Source organism: Panulirus ornatus, chromosome 5 (genome assembly GCF_036320965.1).
Source record: "Panulirus ornatus isolate Po-2019 chromosome 5, ASM3632096v1, whole genome shotgun sequence".
Lineage (NCBI taxonomy): Eukaryota > Metazoa > Arthropoda > Malacostraca > Decapoda > Palinuridae > Panulirus > Panulirus ornatus.
This window is the reverse complement of record NC_092228.1, coordinates 40,843,531-40,869,330: the sequence shown is the minus strand read 5'-3', so window position 1 is coordinate 40,869,330 and position 25,800 is coordinate 40,843,531. Positions and strand designations below refer to the sequence as shown.

Here is a 25,800-nt window from a genome sequence, read left to right as displayed (position 1 = left end):
GTAAACTTTCTTTAATATATCTTCAATGTTCCCCATATAAATGAAGTACTTGCTATATCCATTCCCAAGTATTAATTTTTGTAAATTTTTCTTTCTGTTTGCCATTTCCCATGTTAGCAAGGCAGTGACAGCAACATACAAATAAATGGTCTCCTTTGCTCACATGCATTCTCTAAATATCATGTGTAATGCATTGAAACCATGGCCCCCTATCCTCAACAAGGCCTTACAGACCTTTCTGTAGCTTTCCCTGGCTGCTTCATATGCCCATATTTGGTCCACTGACAATATGTAGCCCTTGGTTTATTTCAGTTCATACTTCATAACTGATCCCCATTTCCCACATTAGCGAGGTATCGTCAAGAACAGACAAATATCAATATCACCCTCAACAGTTTTTTTTAGATGTAATTTACACTAAAAATCAACTGAGTCATAGGTCTCCAAAAGCCATATGATTTCACCTATTTATTGGTAGCTTTTCAACTCAAAATATCTTTATCAAAAATTCAATATAATTCCTTTAAAGTTCTTCAAAAAGTTTATCTGTTTTATTAACAACAGGATATAATCATGGAAAATACATACACTTTTTAATGAGCTTTCACTTGTAATTGCAGCATTAAAAACTTTCATGACAAGTCATCATATACTACATAAACCTACATAAAATGGTCTTCTGTTTTACATTATTAGCATGTATGTTTTTGTGGTTTTATCAAAAAATATATTATATAGTCATAAAAGAGTACACCCAATTATCGCAAACTGTGAAATGTCAGTTCATATTGCTAAATCTCATGATTATATGATAATGTTTAACATGTGGGGTTCCTACTATTGACCCTCCATTTCTAGATCTACTCAATTCTATATTAATCATCTCAAGCATCTGAAAATACAAGCCATATATTATATGAGTATCCTCTGTACTTAATGAGTAGTATTAAATAGATATCATTAACATTCAAAATTCAGATGGATGGTCCCCTTATATGGCGTAATTCATGTTATGAAAAGTGATTGCAATCCTGCAAAAATGAAAACAACAGCCTACACACGCAAAGGGCAACTCACCAACGTAACGTCTCGAGAAGCAGCTGCTGCACTCATGTGCAGTGACGGTTGCTTGACTGAGGATGAGCAGTCCAAGGCACGGGCAAAAGTACCTACAGACCGTGACATCACAAGAAATTGGTCTATTTGTCGATCAGTGAGGCCATGTGATGGGGTCCATATCAAACTTTCCAAGTCCTCCATATTGCGCCCATCACTTTCCCCTGCCAATTATAAACAATGACATAAGCATAACTGTAAACAAGAAAACAAGCATTCTGAATAAATTAGACAATTTTTCTATAATTCTCTCAATCAATGATAAATGCCTGCAAGATGTAGAAAGTATCCACAGACAATGTCAGCACGTAATTAGTGTGAATCCCAGTAACAGCAAGGCAAATAAAGTTTAGTCGAAAAATTTTTTTACACTGCAACTGAACAGTAGCATCGGACTCTACTCTCCTGATCTGAACTTTCCAGCAATCATCAAAAAAAAAAAAAAAAAAGTGTAGTAAAATAAACTTTAAAGAAACTGTTAGTGTGTGTCAAAATGTTTGATGAAATAATACGAGTACTAGTTACTATAAAATTCATTTCTACACTGAGAATCTGAAAATTTTAGATATAATAGTTTTCCAGTCACTTAAAAATTGGATAATAAATCTTTTCCAAGGCATGGTAACAGTGAATAATAATCTCAGGTCTATGATACTCACAGTAAAAAAGATAGTTTTTCATAATGACTGAAACAGCAAGGGAAAAACATGATAATCGAACGTGAATAGAAAATAAGGTATCAAAAAATGAATGAAGAAATTCATCAGGGCCCCTCAAAGTGTTTGTAGATGTGATTCTTAAAAGCCGAAAAGTTGTATAAAGGAAACAACGAAAGACAGAAGAGAATTCCAAAATTTTGGTGTTTTTGGAATTAAAGAGATATCATAAAGGTTAATCCTAATGCCTCCACACAGAAACTAAAGGAAGCAGCAGCCTTATATGCGTTGTAGCTTCATGCCTTAATGGAAATGACACATGCAGACAGCTCTAGAAAGTGAGGGCTAAAATAAGACTTGGAAAATGAAGAAAGGTCAATAACATTACAGTGCATAGAAACACATGATCAAAGAGTAGTAATCCCTAAAGAATTTGTAAGATATGGCTCTCAATTCCACTCCAGCTAATAAAGAGGTTGAAGATGAACCACCCCAAGATATGCAAGCAGTACTCCATACTGAAGTGAATGATATAACATCCATAGATACGAAACAGCAGATCACATGAAAAAATAATCAAGGCCCATATCTAACTCTTCCAGCTTTTGGGAAGCAGATTTTATGAAGAGCTATGTAAGGTTTCTAGGATGCAGTGGAGGATGTAGATATACCCTACAGGTTGATTTCATTTCTGGTGAACTGAGGTATTTTGAAACTGAACACGTGATGTAAACAAGTGAAATTCAAAGGGATAAAGACAGAATATTCATTTCAGGACTGTTGAATACTACCAGGGCACTGCTTCTCTATTCAGAGATCCTATAAACACCTAAATTAAGGGTACAGAGATGTTCAATATAAGAAAGTGCATATGCATTCAAGAAAAATAGGTAGGAAAAGTAAACTGAATCAAGCACAGTGGAATCATTAGTATAAGAGAAAACAGGATAAGTAATTGACAACAAAGATCACTGTGGAGAGAAGAAAGAGAGGAGGCAATACAAGAGAACACTGAGGGTAAGATGGGGACGCTGCTTCATCAGTGACTACATATATGGACCGATACAATGGAAGCTTTGCATCAGAGAAAAAAGTGAAGCAGAAAAGCCAAAGGAGAGAATTTCAGAAAGCAGACACTTATGCCACATCCTGTCAAAAGCTTTAAAGACATCAAGAGACATGACAAAAAGCTTAAACAAAATCTCTGAGAGAAAGGTATCAAAAGAGTGTCGCATATCAGAGATCAATAGTAGTCCTCAAACCACAAAAGCCATATTGGTGATCATAAAGAACTATTCAGTGTTCAAGAAAGTAAGAGTTAAAGGAGAGTTTCAAAAAACTTCAAAGAATGTAAAAGCAAGAGCAAAAAGGTGACAGGTGGATGTGTTAGGTGTCTCCTTTCTTTAAGTGAGGCTGCACCATGACATGTTTCCAAGATGAAGGAAAAGTCAGTTTTTTCTGAAAAAGACAAAATAAAAAGGCAAGGATCAGTGAATGCCTTGTGTGGCAAAATAGCATAAGTGGACAGGACTGCAGCCAAGTTTCTCAACAGTGATCGTGACAATGAATTGACTGGTTAGTCAGGCTGCCACCTGTTTGTTTGGCCTATGGCAAGGTACATGAGGACTGATAGAATGCATGTGCATTTGTTGTTTTATGAAGACAAGGGGAATTAAATGATGAACATTCAAATTACAATGGTCAGCTGAGTATATCAGACATGATGTAGGAAGGGGTGACTGAGAGGGAGGCGGACAGCGATCAAATATAATAAATAAATAGATATTACATGTACCCACCTTCTTTTAATAATAAAGTAATGTCTGCCTGATATCTTGAACCAACCCTAATTTCTCCTTTATCTGCTAATAACGTTTTCTGCTGAGGGTCATAAACCAAGGAGTAGAAGAAAGTATCCTGAAAATAAAGAAAAAAAGAAAATACATGATCATCTGGATCATATGGATGAGTGGTTAACTAAGGTCTGGAGGGGGAGGTATTTCATTAGACTGTACTAAATGAAATAAAAAATTTTCATCAAATTCAATAATTACTGTCACAGTCCAACTCCATTCCCATAGACATGGGGTGGAACAACTGCATGAATTCTTACATAATATATGGCTGTTAATAATAACAGTAAACAAAAACAAATTCACAATGTACATCAAACTCTGTTGGGCATTATAACCATATGCATCCCCAACATGATGGTGCCTGAAAAAAAGAAAGAGGGACTTTCTCATTATTTTAAACTACCCTCTATACTAACTACTTATTCTACGCCATCCTTGTCTTTCCCGCTAACTGCACATCCCTGTGGAGATCTGGAGTTTATCTGCAATTGTGTTCCTCTAAGCAACATGATATAACCATGCAAATGAGATAAATCTAAAGCCCAATTAAACACACAAGTAAAATACATACAAATGCATGATTCACCTCCATATTTGAACCTGAGATAATGATCAATAAAATCAGCACCCTTGCAAAGTCAAATAAAAATTCACAATTCAATTGGAAAGTTACTTAGCAATACAAGGAATACAGTTTCTTGTTCATGTGGATTCATGTACACATCTCAATAGGTTCAATCATATTACAATATGATCTACCAAAATAAAAATTAAGTGGATAATAAACTTTTAGATGGTCATGTACATCTTGGAATGCATGGACATGTACATCTTGGTATGGATGGACGTATACATCTTGGTATGGATGGGCATGCACATCTTGGTCTGGATGAACATGTACATCTTGGTATGGATGAACATGTACATCTTGGTATGGATGAACATGCACATCTTGGAATGGATGGACATGTACATCTTGGAAGGGATGGACATGTACATCTTGGTATGGATACAGAATTTAGCTTAAATCTGATTTTGGACCTCACTGAGAATTAATGAAATTAGTTATCATAAAAAGTTCACTGAGAATCTTTAACTAAGCTATTACTCCACAACAAAAATTTGTGTGTCTAATAATGTACATGCATATGATCCCTTTTAACCATCTTTAAATCCACTTTCAAGAACAGATATATACAGAATATGCAATTAAACTCTACCTACAAGTGAAAGATACAAGCTGATAAAACCAGGAATCTCTTCTAACTTGATAAAACTCCTATATAATTTGGTAAAGCTAATTACTGACAGTTAATGACCAAAATACAGATAACATACAAATGCATAATATGGCTTTTAACTTATCCTGAGGATCAATGAAATAAGTAAACTCACCAAGAAGGATCAACATCCAACACCATTTAGTAAAGCTAGTGAATGGAAACTAAAGTTAGGGATGCACACACATAGGGATATATGGTTAAGATATTAAGCACTATCTTCTAACTTTAGCTAAGATCACTAAAATGGGTAATTTCACCAAATTTCATCAAAATCTAACAATTCAGTACAGTTAGTTATCAGGAACATATACATAAATATATAGGTGTGATTCTCCTCCACTTTCAAACCAAGCTGAAAATAAATGAGGTCAGTAGTCATGATAAGACTGGTCAAAATCCAGAAAACCTAACAAGCACTGGGCTTAGAAACTTGCGGTCACGATCTTGCACTGAGACAAGGTGCACTGCCTCTTGCTGAGTTAAGTTTAGGGTCTGCAACTTAAGTAAACTCGAAAAAGTTCTGAAAGCCCAACATAATTATGCAGTTTGTAATTCACCAAACAGGTGGTCCATGGTAACTTATGTCAAGTGCTATGCAGCACAGTTAAGTTATTTGGAGGGTAGTAGAATCGGGAGGAAGTTTTGTTCGGAACTTATCTAAAATAACTGTCATACACTCCATGATCAAAAGTGGAATTCTCTTCAAGTTAAAAGCCAGGTTAAGTACCTTGGTTAAACCTCTGTGTGTGACATGAAATTCAAACTCAAGTTATGGGGTCTTTTACTATACAGCTCTAAGGAGCTGGAGGAAAAAATGCCGAAAATTCCACAGCCAGAGCTTGAAATTTCTTTATGAGGTAGGTTGAGTCATAGGTTAAACCTTTTCAAAAGCACATAACTGTAAAATTCAAACTCAGTTTATGAACATCATGCCACTCAATTCTTTCAGATTCTGGAAGACAAGTGTGTGAAGCTTCATGGCCCAAGGCAGAACTCCCTTCAATTTATGGGGTAGATTATAGGGTTAAATATTTCTCATGTGGCATAACTCAGGTAAAATCCAAATGGAAGTTATGGGTTTGATGCCATCCAATTCTTCATATGCAAGGCAGAAAATTTATAAAATCTCACGAGTATCCAATATTGAGTTTTCAAACTGCCACGAAGTTCATGAGCATCTGATTTTGAGCTTTCAAGTTGAGACCAAGGTTATGCTGAAGGATAAAATGTAACTTCTGACAATAGAGACAGACACATCATTCAATCCCAATATGTCTGCCAGGAAGGCTGTACATAGATAACAAGACATAACACAGATGCACAATGTAGCAGCATCTTCAAACAAGAATGAAGGACAAATGAAATATGCAGTCCCATTAAATTTGATAAAACAATCTGTACAAATTAGGAAAATTAGTACTCAAAAACCATGTCCAGGAATTTTGAATGCACTAAATAAGATGTTTTGCTTTATCATCATTTTGGAATAGCAAAAGACCAATGAAAAAGGTAATCTTTTCAACTCTTATCAAAATCCAATGTGATTTTGCAATCCCTGTGATCAGGAATGGTTTGTTTATGACACTTACAAATATACAAATCAAAATCTGGCTTTTGCTTTGTAGAAACATGATTTGGTTCACTGAGCTCAATATCTATGGAAGTGTAATTTGACTCATCTTTAATCATATGATGAGGTATGTGAACCCACCATACCTCATCAAATCCAAATAGGTTTAGCAAAGTCAGATTTGAAATTAAGTTGATGTAAATCAAGATACATAAAGATCTGTACAGGATTCACTTCTAAGACAACTCTGCACTCCGAACATCACTCATACAAAGTCCCTTACCTGTATAAAGAAGTTAGAGGGGAAAAGAAGGACTCCTGACAGTAGGTAAAGAACATTATGACTAAATCCAAAACCTTTTATATCAAAGGAATAAAACAAAGTTAATGCTATGTGGGTGAACCAGTCACCATCTATAAAAAAAAATCTAGTAGACCAACGACAAAACATTTCAGTTCACATGAAATATCTGTAAATGCTAAAAGCAAGTCAGAACTACCAATCATTTCAAAACTGCGAGAGGCCAACGAGGAGGATAGACATTTCTTAACCATCCAAAACATTTTCACTTGCTGCTTTTATTGCAGGCACACCATTTATGAATGATGTCATGTGCACCTTTTGCAGGAATTAATTTTTCAGAGGAGCATGTGGTATGCCTTGATGGCATGAAGAAAGTGATGAAGGGGTGTATGTGAGATTTGGTGTGGCAGGGAATGTAAAGGGAATGAACTAAGGAGTGGCAGAGTGGGTGAAACGCAATACTCTGAGGAGGTTTGGGCATGAGGAACGAGTGCAAGACAGGGTGTTTACAAGGAAACTAAGTGATAGTATGATTAAAGGGGTTGGCATGAGAGGAAGACCACCTGTGACATGGGGAAACAGTGGAAGATTACTGATGGGAGAGAAATGGGGGGAAGAATACATGAAACAACATATGTGAAGGAGGCATGTGAGGACAAGGATAAGGAGACTCTTTTGCCGCAACTACCTCCTGGATGAGAGTTCCCGAGGGAATGAGCATCAGTGATGTGTATAGATAGTGGTCTCTAGCCCTAAACCTAAAGGCTAACAAAGGTTAGGCTCAGCCAATTCCCTAGGGGTAGACTTACAACTGTAAATCACTAAGTAATTTGTAATAGTTGAGAATGGTGTTTTTTAACTTGAACAGGTGCCCCTATTAGATAAATCACAATTCTCAGCCATTGTAAATCATGTGTCATCACAAATGTGGGCAGCAGAATTTATTTGATCAGATCAAAACTTAAGATATAGATTATTTGTATTGAAATTAAAATATTCATTTCAGTCTCAGATAATAATATACATATCATTACACCGTTTAATTTTCTTTTAGTCTTAGAATAGGATATTCATAGACTGTATTTCTACTCATTCATAATTTCAACTTAAACTTCTTATAGAATATCTCATGCAACTTACAATTCTTAAAAAAAACTGCATATATTGCATATCAATGAGAAACAACTGTTTGTTTTAATGAATAGCCTCATCAGATTTATAGAGGTATACTGATCACTTACTAATCTAATAATTTTGATGATATTAACCATCAACTTTACAACAATGATATCAGTAAAAACTGTTACTTTATAAGTTTGGCAAATAAAACAAGATTGTTTCAAAATATCAGCAATGTATCTCTTATATATGCAACCCTAAAACCCCTTTTGTAGAACTCCTGCAGCTTTGTGACTGCACTTTATGCAATAGTAAAAAAGGAAGACTTCTTTAGAGTAATACACTTAATGTGACTGTATTCATGTGCATCTATCAATGATGATAAAGCCTTGTCTAAGATGACTTCCTGTTCGTGAAGCAACCATCAGAGAACATGTAGACCAAGTGTTTACTTTATAGAAATAGTTAAAGAAATGAGAAGGTAAAAGCTAAGCCCAAACTTAAGCCTCACCATATCCCATGTATAAGCATATATCTATAAGCAGAAAATAACCACAAATTATAAGAAAAATTATATACAAATACATACACAAAACAAATACAAAGCGCACACTGCTCTAAAGGTTAAGGTATGAAAATGACAGGCAGGGCTTAAAATGTTCGTTGATACAGGTACATATATGAATAAAATGTACAACACATGCTCTGCAAGAATTGCAGAGACATAAAAATCTTGGATCTCTAATTGCAGTATGTGAATACTATATTGTGACAATATATTTCTAACAAAGTCAAATCTCAGATGGGCAAAAGATTATGGCTGTAGTCTTTAGCTGAGCAAACAGCAGCTCCCTTTTTGTGGTCAACTTTTGAGGAGAAAAAGGAGGGTAAGCAACCACAGTAAAACTCTCTTGATACAAACTGTAAAGAGTGATGATTGTAACTGTTTAGTAGAGTGAAGTGCACATCAATACTCACATCTTTATTGAGATAGGCCAGTAGTAACTCTGTCTCATTGAGTAATGTAACTGTACATTTGCCACGTATGTGCGTGGCAGGGAGGGTTTCTATTTGGCGGGAAAGGAAAAGTTCACGGTGGCGTAACTGGTGTCTTTCATTAGCATTTAGCGTCTCGCCAGTGGGTGTCACAATAGTAGATCCTCCCAACTCACCCCCTTCGCTATCACTTTCATCCTCATCTAAGGCACCTGAAGAACAAATAATAATGATTAGATCAAGATCAAGGTAAACCATGAAGTAATGTGTTGAACTTGACTGCGGATAGAAGGCTTTGGTTTTGGTACGTTATATACGAAAGCTAGAGATTAGATATGTGTAAATGAGGCCACTGTTTCTTTGTTCCTGACACTACCTCTCTAAAGTGGGAAAGACAATTAAGTATACTAATATATTTATATATATATATATATATATATATATATATATATATATAGTACAGTATACATAAAATGGTCAAGATCTACAAACAGTTCTTTAAACAGTTATTGCACACAATCAAACATTAAAGATAGGGACTACAAAACACCACAAACAACACTACAACAATAATCTAGTCCACTGTTGCCTAAAAAATTCTATGCAAATCACAAATTCTGTAACTATCCAGTGGAGAGAGAGAGAGAGAGAGAGAGAGAGAGAGAGAGAGAGAGAGAGAGAGAGAGAGAGAGAGAGAGAGAGAGGGGGGGGGGGGGAGAAAAGGGGAGAGGAGAGAGAGAAGAAAATGGGACAGGGGAGAGAGAAGAAAAGGGGAGAGGAGAGAAAAGAAAAGGGGAGAGGAGAGAGAGGAGAAAAGGGGAGAGGAGAGAGAGGAGAGAAAGGGGAGGAGAGAGAAGAAAAGGGGAGAGGAGAGAGAGTTAGAGGAGAGACAGAGAAAGACAGAGAGGGAAACAAAGACAGAAATACAGAAACAGATAAAGACAGAGACAGAGACTACAGAAACTGCTAGAAAGTTACCTTCCTCAGTTGCCTCTGTTGTGACAGTCTCACTCACACAAGGGACCTGTGTCTCTTGATCCTTTAACAGCTTCTTCAACCCCCGGCACAGGTCCCAAGTCCTGTTACCATCTTCTGACAGAAGGGGGAGAGAAGCAGTTAAGAAACAAGCGAACAGGTGGTCCCATTCTCCGAGCTGAGCTGTCGCTCTACTAAAATGCTAAGTTTTGCATTTCAGCAATTGCCAACTGACAGCAAAACATGTAGCTTGGAAGGCAGGCAATCAAAACACATACACTTCTATATAATACAAACAAGCTGCTATATAGTTCCCTAAGTTGTTACGCCTATACGTGAAACCAAGCTAACAAGGTTATTATCTGAAGGTAAGGCACACAAAACAATAATGAGTCACAATACAAGAGGAGCTGAACAAGACAGACACATTAACTATTACTAATGTAAAAGTACTTCGTGGGAACAACCCATGTAAAGGCTTCAGACAGCCAAGCTTGGAGTAAATTTAACTAACTAACTTTCACAAACCTCCCATTCGAGGTGAAGCAAAACATTTAACAAACGTAAATCCCATCCGAGGTGAAGCAAAACATCTTACAAGGAATTTTAAGTTTTATGCTTACTCTATCAAATAGAGGTACAATAATTATCATAATAAACTGTAAACAAGCATATAGATAGGATCATAAAATATTCAACAACAAAATGTAAAACAATTCCTGCTACTGCTACTTAAGTGAGAGAAAGAGAGATCAAGAGAGAGAAAGAAAATGTATACGAGTGTGTGTTATTTTCTCAAGGAAATTTATCTGTCAGTGAATATATGTAGGGAGCTGTACACTTACAAGCCTTAAATGCTTTCTTCCATTGCAGTTTCTTAAAACTTTACAATGCCCCTTTTGTTTTGACAGTCTCATTCATCCACTACTTATTTCTTCACATACTCTCGGACATTTCTTTTTTATTTTGTTTCTTACTCTGTTATCTCTCTATTCAACAGCAACATTTAAAGCTACACTTTAATCCCTCCTTTTCCTTCTCTCATAACAAGTGGTTAAGTCTATGGCTGCTATCCTCAGCCTGCATCTTTGTTTCCATCCTTCATTGTTTTATTGCCTGTTGTTAGGCCTTCATCAAGAACACAACTGGGAAACGTTCATGAAAATGACTTTAAGCACATGTCTTCCTTAATCTTCTACTACTGCTGCTGCTGTTTCTATCTCTAATACTGCTGTCTCTAAGGCAACTGTTCCAGCAGCTACTACTTCTACTAACAACATCAGTTACAAGTGCTGATCCTGTTTTCATGGTTTACTTGAGGTACATACTACAACCATTCCTCCTACTAGAACTGCAGCTAATGTTGTTCATGTTGGTTCCTTATTTGCTACTTTTTTCCTATTATACTGCTAACAATACTACCTTAACTACAACTGATCCCAAATCTGTTCCTCCTACTGTTGATACTATGAGAGATCCTACAGCTACTTCTCCTACTATAGTTACTTCAACTTCTGCAACTACACTGCTGCTTATTATCTTACTTTAGCTATTGCTGCTTGATATTAATGCTGTCGTACAACTCTCCAGTATATCGTGAAGCAGACACAAAAGATGGTTCGGTACATCTACAGTTATGTGTTAGGGAATAAGGATCAAATAAACATAAATACAAAATTTATACTTCTCACTTAAATGAAGGGGCAGACATGGATGACAGAAAGGCACATGATTAGGCACATGTGATGGGTACCCACAGGTCAGTAAATGGTGGTGCACTGATGATAGTACTAACAAGTTACTGCTATCTACACATGTTGGTACTGGCATGTTATTGCTATATACACCTGCCCAAGGACGCCTTTCTTGAAAGATTCCTGGTGTTACTCCAGGACATCTCTTCAAGAAGCTCCTGCAGCTCCAAGGCTGCATTACTTCCAGTAGCAGAGAAGCGATGGACTCCTTTGGAGAGATGAGTTCTTTGATGAGACTGTACTTCATTTCATCAACAATGATAAAACCCAACAAGGTGACTTTTCACTCGTAGTGTAATCAAACGCAATGGTACAAAGGTGGTGGTACCAGCAGGTCAGTTACGTGATGGTACACAGGTCACGGTACCAGGTCAGAAACTAATGATGGTACACAAGTCACGGACACCAGCAGGTCAGAGCCACATGATGGTACACAGGTTATGGTACCAGCAGGTCTGAGCCACATGATGGTACACAGGTCATAATACCAGCAGGTCTGAGCCACATGATGGTACACAGGTCATGGTACCAGCAGGTCTGAGCCACATGATGGTACACAGGTCATGGTACCAGCAGGTCTGAGCCACATGACGGTACACAGGTCATGGTACCATCAGGTCTGAGCCACATGATGGTACACAGGTCATAATACCAGCAGGTCTGAGCCACATGATGGTACACAGGTCATGGTACCAGCAGGTCTGAGCCACATGATGGTACACAGGTCATAATACCAGCAGGTCTGAGCCACATGATGGTACACAGGTCATGGTACCATCAGGTCTGAGCCACATGACAGTACACAGGTCATGGTACCAGCAGGTCTGAGCCACATGATGGCACACAGGTTATGGTACCATCAGGTCTGAGCCACATGATGGTACACAGGTCATGGTACCAGCAGGTCTGAGCCACATGACAGTACACAGGTCAAAGCCATATGATGGTACACAGGTGATGGTACCAGCAGGTCAGAACCACATGATGGTACACAGGTCATGGTACCAACAGGTAAGAGTCACATGATGGTACACAGGTGATGGTAACAGCAGGTCAGAACAACATGATGGTACACAGAAGATGGTACCAACAGGTCAGAGCCACATGATAGTACCAGCAGGTCAGAATCACAGGTTGGTACACAGGTCATGGCACCAACAAGTCAGAGACATATGATGGTACACAGGTCATGGTACCAGATTCAAGCCACATGATGGTACATAGGTCATGTTACCAACAGGTCAAGAGCTACATGATGGTACACAGGTCATGTTCCCAACAGGTCATGAGCTACATGAAGGTACCAGGTTACAGGAACATTATGATACAGACAAATGAGGACAGTAAAGGAAGATACAGAGGGGGTGAGCACCGCCATGGGCCAAGGAGTGGACTCTGGCCATAGGCAGGAGAATGCATGGCCATGGGCTAAGGAAAGGTCATGGCCAGTGGTTAAGGAATGAAGAGCTTGGCCATGGGCAAGAAAAGAGCCTGGCCATGGGGCAATTAGGACCATGGCCATGGGCCAGAGTGAGGAGCATGGCCAAAGGCAAGGGAGTATGGCCCGGTAACAAGAGGCCAGGACAGAGCTGCGTCATTCAGTGGCTGCATTTGTTGATCAATACCCACCCGTAGGCTTGCCCCCACAAGTCCTCTGCCTCGCTACATCTCCACCCTTCCCAACCCCCCCCTCCCCCACCCCCACCACCACTCCCATCACCAACAACAGTGTGTGGTGGCCGCGGCGGTGCGGGGGGTGGGGGTTTGCATAGCTCTATGCACACAGCAGAGGCGCGAGGGGGACCAAATGACACGGAGGGATGATGTAACATCCTATGCCACCAACATCAGCAGCACCTTCTACACCATCAGCAGGAACGTTTAAACCCTCCAAACACCATGACAACCTGCTCCTACAACAACAACTCCCACACAACAACAATAACAAAAAAAAAAACAACATCCTCTTCACCACTAACACAAGCAGGTACCTCCAGCATCACCACCAGCACCAACACCATCTCCTACATCATCATCAACACCATCTTCTACATCATCATCAACACCGTCTTCTACATCATCATCAACACCACCTAAACCATCATCAGCTTAACGACTAAAAGAACTACCTTCTAAACCATCAACAGAACTACCACCTAAACCACCAACAGAACCAAGTTCTACACCATCAACAACACCAACTTCTACATCAACACCCTATGTTCTACATCACCATCAAAACCATCACCACCTTCAACACCATCACCACAATCACCATCACCTTCTACACCACTACCTCCAACATCACCTTCTACACCACTATCTCCAACATCACCTTCTACACCACTATCTCCAACATCATCATCTACACCACCACCTCCAACATCATCATCATCATCTACATCAACATCGCCTCCTACACCACCACAACCATTATCACAACCACCTTCTGCACCACAACCAGTAAACAATGACCTTCTACAACATCAACATCATCAGTTGGACCCACATCGCCGCCACAACCCCCGCCATACAGCAGGAGGAACAGATGCGGCAACTGATACAACAACAACAGCTGCACCAACACGGCTGCCAACCTCACCACCAACACTTACAACAACACAACCCCTGGGATCCCCGTTCCTCCAACAACACCAACACTTACAACAACACAACCCCCGGGATCCCTTCCTCCAACAACACCAACACTTACAACAACACAACCCCCGGGATCCCTTCCTCCAACAACACCAACACTTACAACAACACAACCCCCGGGATCCCTTCCTCCAACAACACCGGCGAAGCATCACACACACATACAGTAACACAGCGGCTACTTCAGTGAACCAACGGCAGAATGTATTAATAACACGAGAACCAACGATAGTAATATCTACAACCATAACATACATGTATCCTGAAAATCACAACCAACACTTGACTTCGTAAACAGAGAATCACCACTAGCAAAAGTAAACACGCGAGAATCTTCAGCGCTTTCGTGTATTACCATATCTTCAGAGGACTTGGCCACAAAGCTCTGTGATCAGTAATACACGAAAGCGCTTAAATTCTCGTGTTTACTTTTCCCAAATGCTCTTTTTGCATACAAATTCTCGTGTTTACTTTTCCCAAGTGATCTTTCTGTATACAAATTCTCGTGTTTACTTTTCCCAAGTGATCTTTCTGTATACAAATTCTCGTGTTTACTTTTCCCAAGTGATCTTTCTGCATACAAATTCTCGTGTTTACTTTTCCAAGTGATCATAATTTATATACCTATAACCAGAGAAGTGCCCAGTGGTCAAGTGAACTTAAAAAACCACAACACAGCAGAGGTTATAACAACACCATCAGTTTCCTTACGCTAAACCAAAACCAGTTTCATGTGACTCTATGGATGAAAAAATATATTGCATAGTATCCGGCAAGGGTCACACATACACAGTGTGTGTGTGTGTGTGTGTGTGTGTGTGTGTGTGTGTGTGTGTGTGTGACTGTGTGTGTGTGTGTGTGTGTGTGTGTGTGTGTGTGTGACTGAGTGTGTGTGTGTGTGACTGAGTGTGTGTGTGTGTGACTGTGTGTGTGTGTGTGTGTGTGTGTGTGTGTGTGTGTGACTGAGTGTGTGTGTGTGTGTGTATGACTGAGTGTGACTGTGTGTGTGTGTGTGACTGAGTGTGTGTGTGTGTGTGTATGACTGAGTGTGACTGTGTGTGTGTGTGTGACTGAGTGTGTGACTGAGTGAGTGAGTGAGTGAGAGTGTGTGTGTGTGTGTGTGTGTGTGTGTGTGTGTGTGTGTGTGTGTGTGATCAGGGAAAAACTTGTTAACCACACACATCCAGCGTCCAGCAGGTACACTTCTGCCCCTCTGGTTGTTTATATATAAACATAAACAACCCCCCACGCCTCTTTCAGGGGTTCCACCTTACTTCTAAACCGCGCTACAATCAGTAGCAGGGTCAACATGGACTCCTCCGGTGTAAGTTCTACAAGGAGGCGACATGGCAATGACATAACCTCGTTGATGTTGTGAGTCGTTGTGACTAACAACCTGAGCCATTCAATATGGCGGTGTTTAACCATAACATTCAACAACAGTGGTACCAACGGCAGCTCATGGAAGAGCAACAGTGGTACCAGCGGCAGCTCATGGAAGAGCAACAGTAGGTACCAGCGGCAGCTCATGGAAGAGCAACAGTGGTACCAGCGGCAGCTCATGGAAGAGCAACAGTAGTACCAGCGGCAGCTCATGGAAGAGCAACAGTGGTACCAGCGGCAGCTCATGGAAGAGCAACAGTAGTACCAACGGCAGCTCATGGAAGAGCAACAGTAGTACCAGCGGCAGCTCATGGAAGAGCAACAGTAGTACCAGCGGCAGCTCATGGAAGAGCAACAGTAGTACCAGCGGCAGCTCATGGAAGAGCAACAGTAGTACCAGCGGCAGCTCATGGAAGAGCAACAGTAGTACCAGCGGCAGCTCATGGAAGAGCAACAGTAGTACCAGCGGCAGCTCATGGAAGAGCAACAGTGGTACCAACGGCAGCTCATGGAAGAGCAACAGTGGTACCAACGGCAGCTCATGGAAGAGCAACAGTGGTACCAACGGCAGCTCATGGAAGAGCAACAGTAGTACCAGCGGCAGCTCATGAAGAGCACAGAGTACCACCAGCTCATGTACCAGTAGGACAGCCCTCATGGAAGAGCAACAGGTAGTACCAGCGGCAGCTCATGGAAGAGCAACAGTAGTACCAGCGGCAGCTCATGGAAGAGCAACAGTGGTACCAACGGCAGGCTCATGGAAGAGCAACAGTAGTAACCAGCGGCAGCTCATGGAAGAGCAACAGTGGTACCAACGGCATCATATGTAGCAACAACAGCAGTACTAACGGCAGCATATGTAGCAGCAAGAGCAGTAGTACCAACAGCAGCATATGTAGCAGCAACAGTATCATATGTAGCAACAACAGCAGTACCAACGGCAGCATATATAGCAACAGCAGTACCAACGGCAGAATATGTAGCAGCAACAGCAGTGCCAACGGCAGCATATGTAGCAGCAACAGCAGTACCAACGGCAGCATATGTAGCAGCAACAGCAGTATCAACGGCAGCATGTGTAACAGCAAAAGTAGTACCAACGGCAGCACATGTAGCAGCAACATCAGTACCAACGGCAGCACATGTAGCAACAACAGCATTACCAACGGCAGCATACGTAGCATCATGAACTCTGGCAGGCCAAACAGCGGCCAGCGGGTGTAGCAGTAAGGAACTATGGCTGGTGTAGCTGAGCTGTAACAAAGCAACCTTGAGCCTCACTTGTCATGCTAGTGGGTGACAATTACCACCTTCCTGTCGCCCCACACCTCCGCCAGGTGACACCTCACACCCCACAACACCGTACGTACGTACGTACGTACGGTGTTCTGTACGTCACGTCTTCACACGTGTACGTCCGTCCGTCCGTACGTAACGCTGTTCTGTACGTCAGGTCTTCACACGTGTACGTCCGTCCGTACGTACATGTGTCTGCATATATATATATATACCTTTAACTCATTACAGATAAATTTCCTTTTTTGAATGATTCCTTAACGAAAAAATATATATAATAAATGTAAAAGAGGAGACCGGACACCACGTTTTCCATGGTGCCCAATCAGAAGAATCCCGGTCCCCCATTTTCTTTCCGGTGATCGGCCGTCCGACACCACGTTTTCTATGGTGCCCACACTCAGAACAATCCCCGTTCCCCCGTTTTCTTTCCAGTGATCGGCGCGAAGCCACCACGAGACCTATCCTCCACGCGTGGCGCTACCCGTCGTACGGCAGGCAAAGTTCCGGTGCGCGACACCTGGCGCGTCCGGCGGGCACGTGCGAAGGTGTGCGTCGCACGCACGTGCAGCCACAAATCCTGCTGAGGGACGTGTGTGGGGGGGGGGAGCACGATAGATGGGGGGAGGGGGAGGACATCACACACACACACACACACACACACACACATACATATACACACACACACACACACACACACACACACACACAGGAACCCAACCACGTTTCCCCATGACCCTTGACCCCAGCCGCAGGCGGCCCGGCCCCCGCGGACATCTTGCCCTTCATACCCCCTCCCCCATCCCCCCCAGGGGAAGGGGGGGAAGGACCGTGGGTGGGGCTGGGGGGAAGCCCCAGACATCTTCCTTCTGCTGACGCGGACGTGAACAACAACAACAACAACAACAACAACAACAACAACAGTAGCTGTAGCTGTAGGAGGAGGAGGAGGACGAGACCCAGTAGGTCAGCAGGAGTGGGCGGTGGGTGGGGTGGGCGGTGGGTGGTGGGTGGGGTGGGCGGTGGGCGGCGCAATCGCCGCCACAGATCGATAGGCAAGACGTTTAACGTGACGCTCCAACCCAAGCATGTGGCTCCCCCTGCCCGACCCCCACCCGGGGGGAGGGAGGACCACGACTGGCTGGCTCCCCCAGGGGAGGATGGCTCCCCGACCCATCACCCCCACCTGGGGGGAGCACCACTACTGGCTGGCTCCCCCAGGGGAGGTTGGCTCCCAGACCCATCACCCCCGGGGGCGCACCACTACTGGCTGGCTCCCCCAGGGGAGGATGGCTCCCCGACCCATCACCCCCGCCCGGGGGCGCACCATTACTGGCTGGCTCCCCCAGGGGAGGATGGCTCCCCGACCCATCACCCCCGCCCGGGGGGAGGACCACTACTGGCTGGCTCCCCCAGGGGAGGATGGCTCCCAGACCCATCACCCCCACCTGGGGGCGCACCACGACTGGCTGGCTCTCCCAGGGGAGGTTGGCTCCCCGACCCATCACCCCCACCTGGGGGCGCACCATTACTGGCTGGCTCCCCCAGGGGAGGATGGCTCCCCGACCCATCACCCCCACCTGGGGGGAGCACCACTACTGGCTGGCTCCCCCAGGGGAGGTTGGCTCCCAGACCCATCACCCCCGGGGGCGCACCACTACTGGCTGGCTCCCCCAGGGGAGGATGGCTCCCCGACCCATCACCCCCGCCCGGGGGCGCACCATTACTGGCTGGCTCCCCCAGGGGAGGATGGCTCCCCGACCCATCACCCCCGCCCGGGGGGAGGACCACTACTGGCTGGCTCCCCCAGGGGAGGATGGCTCCCAGACCCATCACCCCCACCTGGGGGCGCACCACGACTGGCTGGCTCTCCCAGGGGAGGTTGGCTCCCCGACCCATCACCCCCACCTGGGGGCGCACCATTACTGGCTGGCTCCCCCAGGGGAGGATGGCTCCCAGACCCATCACCCCCACCTGGGGGCGCACCACGACTGGCTGGCTCCCCCAGGGGAGGTTGGCTCCCCGACCCATCACCCCCGCCCGGGGGCGCACCATTACTGGCTGGCTCCCCCAGGGGAGGATGGCTCCCAGACCCATCACCCCCACCTGGGGGCGCACCATTACTGGCTGGCTCCCCCAGGGGAGGATGGCTCCCAGACCCATCACCCCCACCTGGGGGCGCACCACGACTGGCTGGCTCTCCCAGGGGAGGTTGGCTCCCCGACCCATCACCCCCACCCGGGGGGAGCACCACGACTGGCTGGCTCTCCCAGGGGAGGATGGCTCCCCGACCCATCACCCCCACCCGGGGGGCGCACCACGACTGGCTGGCTCTCCCAGGGGAGGATGGCTCCCCGACCCATCACCCCCACCCGGGGGGAGCACCACGACTGGCTGGCTCTCCCAGGGGAGGATGGCTCCCCGACCCATCACCCCCGGGGGTGTAAGCCGCTACTGGCTGGGCCCCAGGGGGGGGGGTGAATAGGCTGGCTGCCCCCCCCCACCTCCACGGGGTGCGACAGTACTAGATGACCCTCCCACGGGGTGGGGGGGGGGGGAAATCATCCCTTCCCCCCCATGAAAACTACGATGACGCCACGTGAGCACGACGGTACGGGCCTTGCCCGGGGTCACCACACGCTCAGGTCATGACAGGGTCAAAGGTCAACACGACATAATAACCACACCCCCCACCCCACCCCTGGGGGTCACACCGGCCTGCGGGAATCACCCAGTTTACTCCGTCCACCAACACACGACGACCTCAACCTGGACGACACACGACGACCTCAACCTGGACGACACACGACGACCTACTGGTCTCATGGACCACAAGTGCCCTGGGATCATGACGATCATGACGTGGGCAACGATGATGACGTGGGCAACACGTCACTACATCATGACGGTGATGACGTGAGCAACACGTCACTACATCATGACGGTGATGACGTGAGCAACACGTCACTACATCATGGCGATGATGACGTGAGCCAACACGTCACTAAATCATGACGGTGATGACGTGAACAACACGTCACTACATCATGACGGTATGACGTGAGCAACGATGATGACGTGAGCAACACGTCACTACATCATGACGGTATGACGTGAGCAACACGTCACTAAATCAGTTCAGAGACGAGGACGAAAGTAAACAGGTCTTCCAAGTCTACATCAGAAACAACAAAGAGAAAAAAAAAGTGTAATAATAACATTATTGTGAGAGAGGTAGATGGTCTCCTACTACTACACCAACGAGGGAGGGAGGGAGGTAGGTAGGGTCTCCTACATGGCTTCTTCATCGTATACGAGATAAAGAAATAAAGAATTTTGTGGGGAAAATATATTCAAGTGTTTCCTCCCCTTGTATGATTACAACCCGGGTCCACCATGTTGTTGGTGGTGGTGGTGGCAGGTAAACACACACAACACAACCCATGTGTACCTACACCAAGACTTCGCCTGAACTTGAAAACCTAACCTGACCTGACCTAACCTAACCTAAACTGACCTGACCTGACCTACACCAACACTTCTGCTCAACTAGAAAACCTAACCTAACCTGACCTAAACTGACCTTACCTGACCTAGACCAACACTTCTGCTCAACTAGAAAACCTGACCTGACCTGACCTACACCAAGACTTCTGCTCAACTAGAAAACCTAACTTGACCTGACCTAACCTGACCTAACCTAAACTGACCTGACCTGACCTACACCAAGACTTCTGCTCAACTAGAAAACCTAACTTGACCTGACCTAACCTGACCTAACCTAAACTGACCTGACCTACACCAACACTTCTGCTCAACTAGAAAACCTAACCTAACCTGACCTAAACTGACCTGACCTGACCTAGACCAACACTTCTGCTCAACTAGAAAACCTGACCTGACCTAACCTAAACTGACCTGACCTGACCTACACCAACACTTCTGCTCAACTAGAAAACCTAACCTAACCTGACCTAAACTGACCTGACCTGACCTAGACCAACACTTCTGCTCAACTAGAAAACCTGACCTGACCTAACCTAACCTAAACTGACCTGACCTGACCTACACTAACCTAACCTAACCTGACCTAGACCAACACTTCTGCTCAACTTGAAAACCTAACCTGACCTGACCTAACCTAAACTGACCTGCCTAGACCAACACTTCTGCTCAACTAGAAAGCCTAACCTAACCTGACCTGACCTGGCCTAATCTGACCTGACCTAGACCAACACTTCTGCTCAACTAGAAAACCTAACCTAACCTGACCTGACCTGACCTAACCTGACCTGACGGTGTACTAGAAACTAAGAGGAAATCTAGTTTGATATTTGGTATGATCCTCCTTCCTTCACAGACACGGCCATGCCTCCTCCTACACCAGCACGTGCGGTACCACGTGCCTCTCCAGTACTGCCACCTCCTCCTCCTACGCCAGCACGTGCCTCCACAAGCCACCATGACCCCAGTAATTGGAACACAGGTAAATGTCACCCAACCTTTGCCTCCCAAACTTAGCATGAAGACGACGTGTCTCCGTGACCTATTGTCTGATGTCTTACGTTACACGGAGGAGTGACGGTGTGTGTGACGGTACACGGAGTGACGGTGTGTGTGACGGTACACAGAGGAGTGACGGTGTGTATGACGGTACACAGAGGAGTGACGGTGTGTGTGTGTGTGACGGTACACGGAGGAGTGACGGTGTGTGTGTATGTGACGGTACACGGAGGAGTGACGGTGTGTGTGTGTATGTGACGGTACACAGAGGAGTGACGGTGTGTGTGTGTGTGTGACGGTACACGCCTACAGCGCGACGCGCCCTTGACCACGATGGTCCACGGTCCCTGAGCACGACGGCTCGGGCACGAGGACCAGCTAAAATGACCCCGACCCTCGTGGTTTTTCGGGTCAAAGGTCAGGCTATCGCCCTCTGAAGAAGCAACGCCCCTGAAGGGGTCAACTTAGACGAAAACACACACACACACACACACACACACACACACGACACGGAAGGGAGGTTTCTGGTCCTCTTTTATTGTGGCAGGGTGTGGAGCAGGGAGGGGGCCGACCTACCCTACCATACCCTTCCAAAACGTAACAACACAACCCTTGTCATCAACACAACCTTTGTAATCAACACAACCTTTGTAATCAACACAACCTTTGTAATCTCCTGTGTGTGTGTGTGTGTGAACCGGAACCATCTTGAAGCGAACTTTCGAACGTGGAGGGAACACACCTAGTTCAGCCCACCGAGTTCTTAAAATTCCACCTCACAAGAAGCTGCGTGGCACGCGACTCCTGGCGGGGTTCGAACCCTAGGTCCATGGCCTGGCAGCAAGCAAGATACGTGCCTTCGTCTGCTCAAACTGCTCGTCAGGCGCGTCTACGGCATTGTCAACGAGTATCGGTAATGCCAGGCAAGGAGAAATGTCGACTAATGAATATTTCAGAAGGTTTCTGTTCCCCCGTGGGTGGGGAGGATCCACTTGGTGTGAGGTGGGGAGGACCTAAAAGGACTTGGGACTATCTGCACCAACCACCAAGGGCCGTGTCGCGAAGGAGGTCCCCCCCTTTTTTCCCTTCTCTTCACCAATAAACTTGTGAATACAAGACTACATAAATAAGATACGGGGGTGAGAGAGGGTCATGTGTGAGGTTTGGCTCTGGTGAGCAAGGACGCCCTGGCCAAGCTGGCCCAGAGAGAGACAGAGAGACTGTGCGTCAGATGATATGATGATGATGATGATGGTGTGGGCCAGGCCAGGCCAGGCCAAGGGTATCACTCACCACAACATCTGCCGTGCAGTGCAAGATGTTGTGGTGTGTGTGTGTGTGTGTGTGTGTGTGGGGGGGGGGGGGACCACCACCAGGCACTGACGCAACCCACTTTAACCTTGGCTGGCCCGTCCTCACGCACACCAATGGCTAATACAGACAGATCCCACCTGAATATCTGAGGAGGAGAAGGCGCGGCGCGGCTGCTGGTCCACCACCTCCGCGCCTTCCACGCCTCCTCAGCTGAGTCTGCCCACCCGTGTGCGTGTGTAGGGCAGGGGTGGGCGAGGAGACAACAGTACCCGGGCCAGGTGGGGTCGTGAGGCCAGGACTGACTGCACGCATCGCGCCACCCATCGCGTCGCACTCCAAACCCGGGGACACTACATGACGTCAAAATGACGTGCTAACGAGGCCCGAGGACACGAGACAACGACCCGAGGACACGAGACAACGACCCGAGGACACGAGACAACGACCCGAGGACACGAGACAACGACCCGAGGACACGAGACAACGACCCGAGGACACGAGACAACGACCCGAGGACACGAGACAACGACCCGAGGACACGAGACAACGACCCGAGGACACGAGACAACGACCCGAGGACACGAGACAACGACCCGAGGACACGAGACAACGACCCGAGGACACGAGACAACGACCCGAGGACACGAGACAACGACCCGAGGACACGAGACAACGACCCGAGGACACGAGACAACGACCCGAGGACACGAGACAACGACCCGAGGACACGAGACAACGACCCGAGGACACGAGACAACGACCCGAGGACACGAGACAACGACCCGAGGACACGAGACAACGACCCGAGGACACGAGACAACGACCCGAGGACACGAGACAACGACCCGAGGACACGAGACAACGACCCGAGGACACGAGACAACGACCCGAGGACACGAGACAACGACCCGAGGACACGAGACAACGACCCGAGGACACGAGACAACGACCCGAGGACACGAGACAACGACCCGAGGACACGAGACAACGACCCGAGGACACGAGACAACGACCCGAGGACACGAGACAACGACCCGAGGACACGAGACAACGACCCGAGGACACGAGACAACGACCCGAGGACACGAGACAACGACCCGAGGACACGAGACAACGACCCGAGGACACGAGACAACGACCCGAGGACACGAGACAACGACCCGAGGACACGAGACAACGACCCGAGGACACGAGACAACGACCCGAGGACACGAGACAACGACCCGAGGACACGAGACAACGACCCGAGGACACGAGACAACGACCCGAGGACACGAGACAACGACCCGAGGACACGAGACAACGACCCGAGGACACGAGACAACGACCCGAGGACACGAGACAACGACCCGAGGACACGAGACAACGACCCGAGGACACGAGACAACGACCCGAGGACACGAGACAACGACCCGAGGACACGAGACAACGACCCGAGGACACGAGACAACGACCCGAGGACACGAGACAACGACCCGAGGACACGAGACAACGACCCGAGGACACGAGACAACGACCCGAGGACACGAGACAACGACCCGAGGACACGAGACAACGACCCGAGGACACGAGACAACGACCCGAGGACACGAGACAACGACCCGAGGACACGAGACAACGACCCGAGGACACGAGACAACGACCCGAGGACACGAGACAACGACCCGAGGACACGAGACAACGACCCGAGGACACGAGACAACGACCCGAGGACACGAGACAACGACCCGAGGACACGAGACAACGACCCGAGGACACGAGACAACGACCCGAGGACACGAGACAACGACCCGAGGACACGAGACAACGACCCGAGGACACGAGACAACGACCCGAGGACACGAGACAACGACCCGAGGACACGAGACAACGACCCGAGGACACGAGACAACGACCCGAGGACACGAGACAACGACCCGAGGACACGAGACAACGACCCGAGGACACGAGACAACGACCCGAGGACACGAGACAACGACCCGAGGACACGAGACAACGACCCGAGGACACGAGACAACGACCCGAGGACACGAGACAACGACCCGAGGACACGAGACAACGACCCGAGGACACGAGACAACGACCCGAGGACACGAGACAACGACCCGAGGACACGAGACAACGACCCGAGGACACGAGACAACGACCCGAGGACACGAGACAACGACCCGAGGACACGAGACAACGACCCGAGGACACGAGACAACGACCCGAGGACACGAGACAACGACCCGAGGACACGAGACAACGACCCGAGGACACGAGACAACGACCCGAGGACACGAGACAACGACCCGAGGACACGAGACAACGACCCGAGGACACGAGACAACGACCCGAGGACACGAGACAACGACCCGAGGACACGAGACAACGACCCGAGGACACGAGACAACGACCCGAGGACACGAGACAACGACCCGAGGACACGAGACAACGACCCGAGGACACGAGACAACGACCCGAGGACACGAGACAACGACCCGAGGACACGAGACAACGACCCGAGGACACGAGACAACGACCCGAGGACACGAGACAACGACCCGAGGACACGAGACAACGACCCGAGGACACGAGACAACGACCCGAGGACACGAGACAACGACCCGAGGACACGAGACAACGACCCGAGGACACGAGACAACGACCCGAGGACACGAGACAACGACCCGAGGACACGAGACAACGACCCGAGGACACGAGACAACGACCCGAGGACACGAGACAACGACCCGAGGACACGAGACAACGACCCGAGGACACGAGACAACGACCCGAGGACACGAGACAACGACCCGAGGACACGAGACAACGACCCGAGGACACGAGACAACGACCCGAGGACACGAGACAACGACCCGAGGACACGAGACAACGACCCGAGGACACGAGACAACGACCCGAGGACACGAGACAACGACCCGAGGACACGAGACAACGACCCGAGGACACGAGACAACGACCCGAGGACACGAGACAACGACCCGAGGACACGAGACAACGACCCGAGGACA

At 46.6% G+C, this 25,800-nt stretch overlaps 1 protein-coding gene across 17 annotated transcripts in view; it reads right to left on the bottom strand.

Moving 5' to 3' along the window:
* Positions 1 to 25,800, bottom strand: part of MTA1-like (metastasis associated 1-like) — a 129,725-nt gene that overhangs the window by 50,317 nt on the left and 53,608 nt on the right. For 13 of the 17 annotated variants that reach the window (XM_071662047.1, XM_071662045.1, XM_071662033.1 and 10 more), the window contains exons 4-7: positions 9,879 to 9,992; positions 8,883 to 9,112; positions 3,572 to 3,689; positions 1,078 to 1,280 (exon numbers count right to left, since the gene is read on the bottom strand). In XM_071662047.1, coding sequence (XP_071518148.1) covers positions 1,078 to 1,280; positions 3,572 to 3,689; positions 8,883 to 9,112; positions 9,879 to 9,992 — 665 coding nt within the window. The remainder of the gene's footprint in view (positions 1 to 1,077; positions 1,281 to 3,571; positions 3,690 to 8,882; positions 9,113 to 9,878; positions 9,993 to 25,800) is intronic. The other 4 variants (XM_071662035.1, XM_071662040.1, XM_071662043.1 and 1 more) reach the window with 2 other exon arrangements.